Raw genomic sequence first — 12,499 nt, forward strand, 5'->3', positions numbered from 1 at the left:
CTGACTTATTATGTGAAGTTTTTATATTCTTCAAACCAATTGCATAGTCCAATTTATCAAAAGTATAAAACCACAAAAGCTTTTAGTCTACAAAAATCATACACACTAACATTTCTCATGGAGTAGAAAACTACAAAAGTCATTTTTTTCTCCAAATAGAATAACACATATTCTTTATCACATAGAAATATTTTTCTTATCAAATAGTCTTCCAACTATAACATTTTGACATACTATTTTATCAAACAAATATATGCATCTCTCATTTTTGCAAACTAAAGAATTTTAAAAGCAACAATATTTGCTAAGTAAAATTCATTCCACTACATATGGTTTGCAGATCTTTTTCAAAAGATACACATAATTAAAAAAAATCAAAGATTGTAACTCTTAGAAACTATTTTTCTCCTTAGATAATTTAATAAGAAGGTTACCTGGTAATCTTTAAACGGAATACCATAAAAATTTTCTGTTACATCCTCACTTCGACCTTGCTAAACAAAGCAACGAATTATGGAGAAGTAATGCATTCATCTTCTACTTCAATGCTAAGATTCTCTCAATCAGTACAATACAAAAAATATTAACAGTATAATAATTTCCTAAAGATTGTTGTTCATCTTGTATTCCAATCATACTTAGAACAAAACTTTTAAAATCTTTGTAAAATAACAAAGTTAAGAACATTTTCACAACTAAAAAATTAAAACTAGTAGCGAAACTAGAATTAAAAACATATTTTAAAAAAATTATACGAAATATTTTTCTTAAAAAAGAATTGTTGTTAATATGTGTCTAAAGAATCTTTCTTATTCCAACAAACTTTGCAGAAGCATGAAGTTACCAAGTTTAATGAACCAGTGAAGAACAAAAGAATAGAAGAACTGAAATTAATTCACAAATTTAAAATTTATAAAACAGGTACCAGAATCTGGAAAATTTTTAATAGGAAAAAGATCAAGTCCACTGAACTCACAGTGTCCCCTTAAGGAAATTATTCTCCTCTAGTATCCGAGGTTTGATTTGGAATATGACCTCCCCTGGTAAAATGATCTCAATCACCAGAGTATAGATACCAAAAACTCCGCTGTCAGCGAACCACTCAACGGCAGTAAAGTACACTTAGAATACTAGATTTAGTAGTTGAAGAAGAAGTCCATGAATTCTATATTAAAATGAGAGGAAATCCCTTCATCTATAGAAAACAAAGGGTAGTGCGAAAAGGTTATTTATAGAAAACAAAGAGTACTGCGAAAAGGTTCTTACTCTGCCTTACCAGAAAGGTCACAAACCTTTGGAAAAGTCACAATCTTTCAGAAAGGTCGTCATCTTTTATAAAAGTCACAACTTTCCATAAAAGTCACAACTTTCCATAAAAGTCACAACTTTCCATAAAAGTCACAACTTTTCATATTAGTCGCAACTTTTCATAAAAGTCACAACTCTTCATAAAAGTCACAACTCTTCATTTTCCATTCACATTTTTTTAAAACCCAACAATTATTATATGGTGCACAAGTTAATATAAATACTCGTAATTGAAATATTGATCGATAATTATTCACTTCACTCTTATGGAATTAGACTTAATACTTATGATGTGTTGTTGAATAGTGTAAGATTCGACACATTATCACTTGAATATATTCCGTCAGAAATATTATTGAGTTCTTTGTACAATCCTTTTATAACTACTTATGATCTCATAAGAATATACATCTAGAAACGTCATCCCAAAATAATTTAAGCTTAATCGCCAATATTTAAGGTGACATATCTCTAAATTTTTTAATGAACTATTCTTATTCTAAAAGATATGAATTTATATATATTTGATTCGGTTTACTAATTAATAAGTCTATAAAAATCACATTTTTACTATAAAAGCCCAGGTCTATATGATCTCCTAACAACGTAACTACTAACTTTATCCTAAAATATATTTAAGAATAATTACCAAAATTCAAGTTGACGTATCTATAAACTTTTAAAAGTAATTCTTATCCTAAAATACATCAGTAATTATGAAATTGGTATGCCAATTAATAAGTCCACAATTTTTTTTTACTATAAAAGCTGAATGTAATTTGTTTTTCACATCCACCATCAAGATAATTTTACACTTTTAGATAGTTTATTCCATGTCAAGCAAGGTTTCTACTTTCTAGCTTATATTTACCAGATTTTTTAATGTTTGACTTTATGAATTCACTATTATAAACTGATTTTTTTTTGGTGTAGATAAAATGAATACTTTCATCAACAATGAAGGGTTCAACAAGAAGAAAGTGATCTTAATAATGGGGGCAACAGGAACGGGAAAATCCCATCTCTCTGTTGACCTTGCCACCCATTTTCGAAGAGAAATAATCAACTCGGATAAAATGCATGTTTACAAGGGACTTGAAATTTTTACAAACAAAATCATACACACTGAGACACAAGGTGTACAACACTATTTTTTAGGTATATATGTTTATTCTCAAGAATAATTGTATCAAATGACTACCTAGATAATTTTATAGTAGTAATTATAGATTCTAGTGAAAAATATACTTTACTATTAAAAAATTATTTCTTTCAATTCTGAGAAAGGTAACGTGATCGTATTTTCTTAGGTGAAATTGAACCAGATTAGGACTTAACAACTGAAGATTTTTGTTTGCAAGCTGTCGTCTATGTAGAAAAAATACTGAAGACTCAACGTGTTCTAATTATTGTTGGAGGGTCAAATTTGTATACTGAAAAACTTGTGGAAGATCCTTTGCTCATGTTCAAATATAAGTATGATTGTTGTTTTATTTGGATTGATGTTGAGCAATAAGTCTTGAACTGTAGAGTTGACATGCGGGGTGATCAAATGGTCAAAGTAGGTAATTTTGTAATTATTTTATGTATTAATCAAGATATACTATCATGCAGCTAGCTAAAAACTTTTCTTATATAATTTTCTTAGTAATACTTTTGGTTATCAATATATGTTCTACTAAATAAAACTCTTTTTTAAATTTGTGTTGCATGCAGGGCTAGTGGATGAGGTGCGACAAATTTTCATTCCAGATGCATATTACACTAAAGGAATCCGACTGTCCATCGGTGTGCCTGAAATGGACTGATATTTAAGGGAAGAAACAAATGTAGATAGAGGGATGAATCAGAGTAGATGATTCTTCAAGCTTCAATTTCACGTATCAAGCGTAATACTCGTATGTTAATTTGTAACCAACTTGACAAGATTCAACGATTAATAAGCGAGAAAATGTGGTCAGTGCATCATACTATTACTACGGACGTTTTCAAATAAGAAAGAGAAGAAGATCTTTACGAAGCATGGACGAATACTATTTTGTAACCATGCCTAGATATTGTGAAGAGATTTCTCAAAAACGATCATAGCGATATTATTATTGAGTGTACATACACTGTCATTATCGCCATCTTCTATTTTGTTGTCTTTTATTTTTGACCTATTTTGTACAGTTTTCATCATATTACAAATATATATGTATGAGATGACCCTTTTTTCTAAATATGTTATTCTTGTCGGTAAAAAAAATTCTTATCTATAGATTAAATATTTATTAAAAGTTTCGATCCAAGCCCAAGACCGAAGTCCAAGTCCAAGTCTTCTATATTTATATATTATTACAAATACGTACGTACACAATTATATGAGATCACTCATACTGTCAATCTAATAGAGTGATAAAATAATAAATCACCAAGCATGTTCGGGAAGATTCCACCCTAAATGGATTTTGAAGGATGGAATTCTTAACTCAATACTTAAACATGTTATATAGACAAACAAGATAAAATAGTAAATTTGTAATCTGTCGATAATAAATATATTCTACCTAATTCTATCACGGTGATTAGATATTGTTTCAATAAAGTCCTTTTTTATTATTATATAGTGCACAAGTTAATATAAATACTCGTAATTGAAATAGTTATCGATAATTGTTAAATTTCCTCTTATGGAATTAGACTTAACACTTATGATGTGCTGATGAATACTGTAAGATTTGACACATTATCACTTGAATATAATCCGTCTGAAATATTATTGAGTTCTTTGTACAATCCTTTTGTAACTAATTGTGATCTCATAACCATATACATCTACAAACGTCATCCTAAAATAATTTAAGCTTAAATGCCAAAATTTAAGTTGACATATCTCAAAATTTGTAATGAACTGTTCTTGTTCTGAAATATATGAATTTATATATATGTAATTTGGTTTAATAATTAATAAGTCTATAAAAATCATATTTTTACCATAAAAGCCTAGCTCAATGTGATCTCTTAACAACGTACTCTAATAACTTTATCCTAATATATATTTAAAAATAATTACCAAAATTTCAGTTGACATATCTATAAGCTTTTAAAAGTCAATCTTATCGTAAAATATATCAGTAAATATGAAATCAGTATGTCAATTAGTAAGTCCACAAAAATATTTTACTATAAAAGCTGTATGTTATTTTTTTTTCACATCCTCCAACAAGAAAATTTTATATTTTTAGATAGTATATTCCAAGTCAAGCAAGGTTTCTACTTACTAGCTTTATATTTACAAGATTTTTTAATGTCACACTTTATGAATTCACTAATATAAACTATTTTTTTTGTGTGTAGATAAAAGGAATACTTTCATCAACAATGAAGAGTTCAACAAGAAGAAAGTGATCATCATAATGGGGGCCACACGAACGGGAAGATCCCGTCTCTCTGTTGACTTTGCCACCCATTTTCGAGGAGAAATAATAAACTTGAACAAAATGCAAGTTTACAAGGGACTTGAAATTGTTACAAACAAGATAACACACACTGAGAAACAAGGTGAACGACACTATTTGTTAGTTAAATATGTTTATTCTCAAGAATACTTATATCAAATGACTACCTGGATATTTTTTTGTAGTAGTAATTATAGATTCTACTGAAAAATATACTTTACTATTAAAAAATTATTTCTTTAAATTATGAGAAAGTTAATTTGATCAAATTTTCTTAGGTGAATGTCACGACCCAAAAATCACGAGTCATGATGGCACCTATGTTCCCAACCAATAGGTAAGACAACAAACATATTTAAAAAATCTTAACTAACTAATGGGTGAAAAGACAACAATTATCCTCATCTCCAACTCTAAGTTTCTTATAAGTACGAATGCGGAAAACAGAAAAACAAATTACTACCCAAAAATTGGAGTCATAAGTACAAAAACTTCTAAAATACGATGCAAGTCTGGAACTAAAATGACAAATCTAACATAAGGGATATCCTGCCTGTGAATAACAGAATAATTAAAAGATAGAAGGAGGTGTGGGCCACAGAACAGCCAAGCACCTCACCACAACTCCAAGACACTCCAAACTTGGACTCAAACTGCTCCTCTAGATGTGCTCCTACTCGGAATTGAATCTGCACCACAGAGAGTGAAACAAGTGTAGTATGAGTTGAAACCACGTGTAGCCAATATGTCTCATTGACAGACAATGAAGAAGTAGTGACGGGAGTTTATATGAGAAAAAAATAAAAATTTTAAATTATATAAGTATATATATAATACACTTACTATTTAAGTTTAATCAATAAAGGTAATCAAACATCAAGTACTTTCCAAATTTTAAACAAAAACATATAATCATCAAGAATGAACAATGTGATGAAACGCAATGCAATATGATACCATGTAATGATATGTCTCAGAATACCCAGTACTCACTCAACCGTACATACATTATACTCCTCGGAAGTACATAGAGAGCTCATGACCCATCAAGGACTCGAGAGGTCCATATACCGACACGGACGATCTCCACCTGTCTGTGAAGACGATCTCAAACAACTATCATAATATCAAACAATTTCCCCATGGACGGTCTCTACATTCCCAAATTACAATATTAACATCTCACCATCCCCAGCACGGACGATCTCCACTTGCCCAACTTATGCCCAATCCCATGTTAATGCATGTACACAATATTATTCAAATATAAGAGGATGATGATGCATCTCACTCAATCAATATCAACATAATACATAACCACCTCAATTATCACAACTATACGGGTGTAATAAAGAAAACACAATCAGACAATAATTTCAAGTCAATAATATATCAGCTAATGTCCATATGCTTTGGAAATTCTCAAGTTACAATCCGCATTCTATAGTAGTAACTTTCTATTTTATAACACCGGTACTCGTACCAATGCCCGTCACACCATTGATATGGGACCCCCACCTTTCGCCCTTACCCCTTTGTCTATTATCAATTTTTATATTTAATTTGGAATTCGTCCTTCAACAAGTCAAAAAAGTCTTAACATACCTCAAGTGCCGAATTCGTGTCACGAATCTTCAAGATAGTTCCTTTACTTTTCGCAAAGTTTTGAAATGTCATGATCTACCAATGATCAAATATTCATAAGTTAGAGAGTTTGTAGACATTCATATTATTATGTTTCTATCATACACCCTAAAATTCACTCATACTTCTATTCAAGCTCCAAATCTTGATATAATTTGTATGCCAAAATTATCGTACTTGCTAAATTTCAAGCCAAGAACTTATCTTTAACCTATCCAAATACCCTAAAATTCAATGTTAAATCATAATGTACTCCTAACAATTAATTACCTATCTCGATATTTGAAAAACTAGTATCATAATTTGATAAAATAAATACAAATAAGAATCAATTAAGAGAACCAAAAAATACAGTAATGCCGAGACCACGTTCTTTCTTTTCTTCAAATGAATATTGTCAAGTGTCTAACTTTTTAAAGAATTATACATATAAATGCATGAGAAATCTAATGTATCCAATGATTAAGTAATCATTGGTCATCATTATCCCAATTAACCCTATGTAACTTTGAAGTTTAATAAAATATGCATTACAGTAACTACCCTGCGATTTAATCACCTCTAAAAAACTTAGTTTATTATATTAATACAAGTGCACCATACAATTATATATAAACATTAATTAATTTGGATTGGTTTACCTGGAAATCAATGTTCGTTGTAGCCGTTTGATTCCTCTTTTTTCCAGGTAGTTTCTAACCTCTATTGTTTTTTCTTCTAAAATAACCTTACTTATCGGTTTTAATTTTATAGTCAAATGGTAAGGGTTATTAAAAAAAATATGAATTTGATCCAATTAATATTCAAGTATATTAATTATAATGTAGATATATATTAACTAAGTACTCCTAGTTATCAAATAGTTTAAAATACCTCGTTGATTTTTCAGAAAGAGCCAAAATAGTCCTATTTCTCAAAACAACCTAGCGGGTCATTAAACCACCTACAACTTAAAGAAACGTTCATCCTCAAACGAAAAAAGAAAGAGCTAACCTGAATGCTCAAAAAGCCAAGGATATTTACTTGTCATGTCTGACTCTGTCTCCCATGTAGCCACGAGACGATGCTTCCATTGAACCTTTACTGAAGAAATCTCTTTTGACCTCACCTTTTAAATTTGCCTATCCAAAATAGTTATCCGCTCTTCCTCAAAAGTCAAATTCTGATCAAGTAACACTGAATCCCATGGAATCACATGAGCACCACTCTGATGATACTTCTTCAACATTGAAATATGAAATACCAGGTGGACACCTGACAAACCTGGTGGCAAATCCAACTGATATGCCACCTTACTAATACGCTCCACAATCTCGAAAGGACCAATATACCTTGGGCTCAACTTGACCTTCTTTCCAAATCTCATCACACCTTTTAATGGGTGAAACCTTTAATAGAACCTTCTCTCCAACCATAAATTCCAAATCACGAACCTTCCTATATGCATAACTCTTTTGCCTACTATGAGCCATGTGAAGTGTATCTTGGATCAACTTCACCTTGTCCAAGGACTCACTCAACAAATCTGTACCCCACGGTCTAACCTCAAATGCATCAAACACTGGATGAATAGGGTACCTTGAACTATGGGCCTCCTCCATGATCAATCTAGTCAAATCACTTGTCAAAGGAACACAGATACGACCCTTAATCCTCAAAACTCCCTCATTATAAAGAATTTCAGCCTTGGTTTCTCCTTTTAACACCTTATCTCTAATGTTAAATAAATCACCATCGTAAAACTGTTGAGCCCGAATCTGTTCTAGCAAGGATGACCTAGCCTCCATATAAGCCAACACCTTACCAGGTTCTGAAATATCAAGTCTCACAAAGCTATTGGCCAAGGATTGAGCAACCCTAGCTAAAGGACGCTCGTCAACCTTTAACATGGATAGACTACCCATACTTACCGCCTTTCGAGTCAAGGCATCTACTACAACATTTGTCTTGCCTTGATTATAAAGAATAGTCATATCATAGTCCTTTAGCAACTCCAACCATCTCTGCTGCCTCAAATTGAGATGTTTATGATTGACTTTATACTGGACACTACGATGATCCGTGAACATTTCACAATGCACACCATAAAGATAATGCCTCCAAATCTTCAATGCAAACACAACAGCCGCCATCTCTAAATCATGAATAGTCTAGTTCTTCTCATGAACCTGAAACTGCCTCAAAGCATAAGCTATCACCTTTTTCTTCTGCATCAATACATAACCCAGACCAATCCGAGAAGCATCACAATATACAACAAAACCCTCTCCCTCCATGGGTAGGGTCAAAATTGGACCAGTAGTCAATAAAGTCTTGAGCTTTTGTAAACTAACCTCACACTCGTCAGACCACTGAAAATTCAACTCCTTTTGTTTCAATCTAGTTAATGGTGATGCAATGGATGGGAAACCCTCTACAAAATGTTACACCCGTAGCCAAAACAAACTAAAAATTAGTTTTTCAAAAAAATCTGTAGGTGCTACCAACGGTGGCATCAACGGACCGTAGCCTGAACCACGGTCTGTCCTGCACAACCATCGATGGGATCAGAAACACCCAAAAATTTCAGCCTAGACAAATTGGTTAAGTATTGGACGACGGATGGACTTATGGTCCATAGGTGAAACGCCGGTACGAAGTCCATGACCGTCAATCAAGACTCCCTTCAACAACTCTCTAACAAGAGTTATGGATGACCATCATGGTTTGTAAGTGGACCTACAGTATGTGGGTCTTATCATAGGTGGAAAATTTGCAGCCAGTTAATGGGAAATGCAGTTGGGTCATTTTAACATTATCATAACTCTTAAAACAAAATGAATTAGGTCTCTCATGACATACCCATATATAGATAATTGAATTATATTTCCATAGACACCAACCATGCTAAAATCAAGCCTTCGAGTAAAAAGTTATGCTCATTTTAGTAAAGGCCTTATGAACAAGCCCTCACGACGGACCCAATGACGGGGCGTCGGGCATACGATGGACCGTCAATCCTGCCCGTCGTGAGGCCCGACAGAAACCTTCCCAGGGGTCTTTCTGACGTTTCCCACTCCGTTTAAACCCTAAATTATGTCGTTTTGACTCTAAATCATCAGTTTTTAGTCAGTTTAAGCCTAGAAACATAATTAAAACAAATCCAAGTTAAATCATTAAATTAAAACATAAAAACATAGAAGCAAGATATCATCAGTTTTAGTCAGTTTAAGCCTAGAAACATAATTAAAACATATCCAAGTCAAATCATTAAATTAAAACTTAAAAAATTAGAAGCAAGAGAGGAGAAAAAAATCTCAAGAACCCTAGTTCAAGAACGCCACAACCTCCAACAGTTCTAGCCCCGAAACTTGAGTATTTTTCTGTGGATTTCATCACAAGGCATGTGGGATTTCACTAGTGGGTTCCTTTCACCCATTGGGTCTGTAGTTTTCAGTCAAATTCTTTATTCCCATATCATGAGTAGATCTAGGGTTTCTAGAACTTCATGAACTTATTAGTTATATGTTCCAAATCAGATTATCATGTTATTATTCATTTTATTGCATTAATTTCAGAACCCTAACTTTGTATTTCTTTAGTTCTTGAATTACCCATGCTAGGTAATTAATTTCAGACACTTCAGATATACATGCCTCAGTTATGAATGCATAATTACCAGATTAATTGTTGCATTCTCAGTTTGAATGTTCAGTTTTGAGCTTTCCAATATTTAAAGAAATATAGATATAATAAGCTAATTTATAGAATTTATTGGGAGTAGTATAATACCGAATTGGACTAGGGTTTTGCGTACCCAATAGTCCTAAAAATACTAGCCGAGTAGGTTGTAAGTCCCCTCTGTGTGCAATCAGTTTAGTGATCACTCCAGCATGTCTTTATACCTTTGGTTGGGTATATTGGGTCCTCTCGATGGGGCGTAAACATCAGACCCCACATTTAGCTCATGTGGTTTTATTATCGGTTATTAGTAGCTCCCACAGTTCAGTCAGACTCTCTGCATTGACCATTTATTATTATATTCAGTATTCAATTTCAGCATGTTATAAGTTTGTAATTGCATCCAATTAGCTCAGAAATCAGCACATCACGTTTAGATTATTATACTTGTTTTTGTGCTTGCTTAGTTATGCTTTATTTAAGCTTAGCTCTATCCTACATGCTCAGTACCTTTCAAGTACTGACGCATACGTGCACTACATTTTCTTGTGATGTAGGTTCAGGTCCGTACTAAGTAGATTCTTTTTCATGGGTATGAAGTGCACCACATCTAATGTTAGGGAGGCTATAAAGTGTTTTAGGAAAAACTTCACTTACTTGTTACTCTGATCGTGCGTAAGGTATGATCAAATTCCATTCTAACTTGACGTTGTGCGCTTAAGATCATTCTTCTTGTAGAGCTTAGGCATGGAATGCTAATGCACGCAATGCTAAGGCAGTTCCTCTAGTACTAGATAAGGAAGTTCAAATGCAGAGTTTCAGAACACCAATTCAACTTTTGGCTTTGAGTATGACCTACCAGAACAATCAGTAGGTTCTATTTCCTACTAATAGAAATGACCAATTAGTGGTATCCATAGTTAATGATTTTATTAGGATTAATCCGCCAAAATTTTTAGGATCGCAAGATGGTAAGGACCCACAGAAGTTCATTGATGAGGTAAAGAAAATATTTGGTGTGATGTCAGTAATTGGTAGTAATAGTTGAGATTGGCATCTTACAAACTCAATGATGTGACTCACATATGGTTCACTCAGTGGAAAGATAACAGACATGACTGTCTTTTGTAACTCTGTATAGTAGTCCAAATCAGTATTAGTCCAGAAACTCTCTTAGAACCCTTCTCAGTCTCTTCTCCAGTCGGTGACCCAATTATAGCTAGACGGGTATACAAAAAATTGCCATGTCATAGTCTCTAAGAAAGTAACATCTGCAGATCTAGTATAGTTAGAAATGGTAGATTTTGATGTCATTCTAGGCATGGATTTTTTACACTCATGTTATGCCTCAGTCGATTGTAGAACTAGCATTGTTCGTTTTCAGTTTCAAGATGAACCAATCAAAGAATGGAAACGTAGTATCCTAGTTCCTATGGGTTGATTTATTTCGTACCTTAAGGACAGAAAGATGATATCTAAGTGTTATCTTTATCATCTAGTTCAGGTTAAGGACTCAAGCCTTGAAACCCCATCTCTTGAGTCAGTTCCAGTAGTCTGTGAATTTCCTGGAGTATTTCCAAAAGATCTTCCCAGGGTTTCTCCCGAAAGGGAAATTGACTTTGGAATTGATCTCCTTCTAGATACACAACCTATTTCTATTCCTCCTTACAGAATGGCTCCAGCAGATCTTAAGGAATTGAAAGAGCTGTTGAAAGACCTTTTAGATAAGGGTTTCATCAGACCTAGTATTTCACCATGGGGTGCACCAATATTGTTCGCAGAGAAGAAAAATGGTTCTCTAAGAATGTGCATTTACTATTGATACGCTCAAACTTACTTCTCAAATAAGAAGTATAGCGGTCGTATCAAGTAAATAACCCAACTAGTGAGGTTGGGATCGTTCCCACGAGGAAAATAGTTTAGACTTAACTTTAACCTATTATTACTATTGTTCGGTCAATGACTTCCTTGGAAAATAAAAAACAATAAAAGGGGGGTTTCTATTTCTAAATGAATGAAAATAACTAACGAAATCGAAAGAGACACTTAACATCTTTGAATGTTTGACTTTAATCAATTAATCAAAGTAACTAGGGTTTACGTGTTCCCCACAGATTCATAACTTGATAATTCTAACTATATCAATTCTTTCATAGTATCTTGCATGCAAAGTGATAAGTTATGTGTTTCTAAATCCTTGGTCCGGCATCTAGAAAATCTCACTCCGCACCTTGGTCCGGCTACGTGTGTTGGTATCCTAACCCTTATCTTTACCTCATATTAAGCATCGTATTCGATATTTGACTAACTTATCACCTCGTAGAAATCAATACTAGCCTATTAGATAGTATACACTAAATCTATGTTGATAATTCTTTTCCTATTATCTACCTCCTTGGTCCGGTAAGTAGCATTAAGGCGGGTTTTAACGTTGGCTATCCGTTAAA

At 33.0% G+C, this 12,499-nt stretch overlaps 1 protein-coding gene across 1 annotated transcript; it reads left to right on the forward strand.

Moving 5' to 3' along the window:
- The first annotated feature begins 11,520 nt into the window (after positions 1-11,520).
- Positions 11,521-11,874, forward strand: LOC138339223 (uncharacterized). Its single transcript, XM_069290805.1, has one exon. It carries the CDS (start codon positions 11,521-11,523, stop codon positions 11,872-11,874), a length of 354 nt encoding a protein of 117 aa, XP_069146906.1.
- The last annotated feature ends 625 nt before the right edge of the window (positions 11,875-12,499 follow it).

The sequence above is a fragment of the Solanum lycopersicum genome, chromosome 11 (assembly GCF_036512215.1).
Source record: "Solanum lycopersicum chromosome 11, SLM_r2.1".
NCBI classification, from domain to species: Eukaryota; Viridiplantae; Streptophyta; class Magnoliopsida; order Solanales; family Solanaceae; genus Solanum; species Solanum lycopersicum.

Excerpts from the sequence above, each read along its gene's own strand:
- LOC138339223 (XM_069290805.1), top strand. The coding sequence starts at position 11,521 with ATGATATCTAAGTGTTATCTTTATCATCTAGTTCAGGTTAAGGACTCA.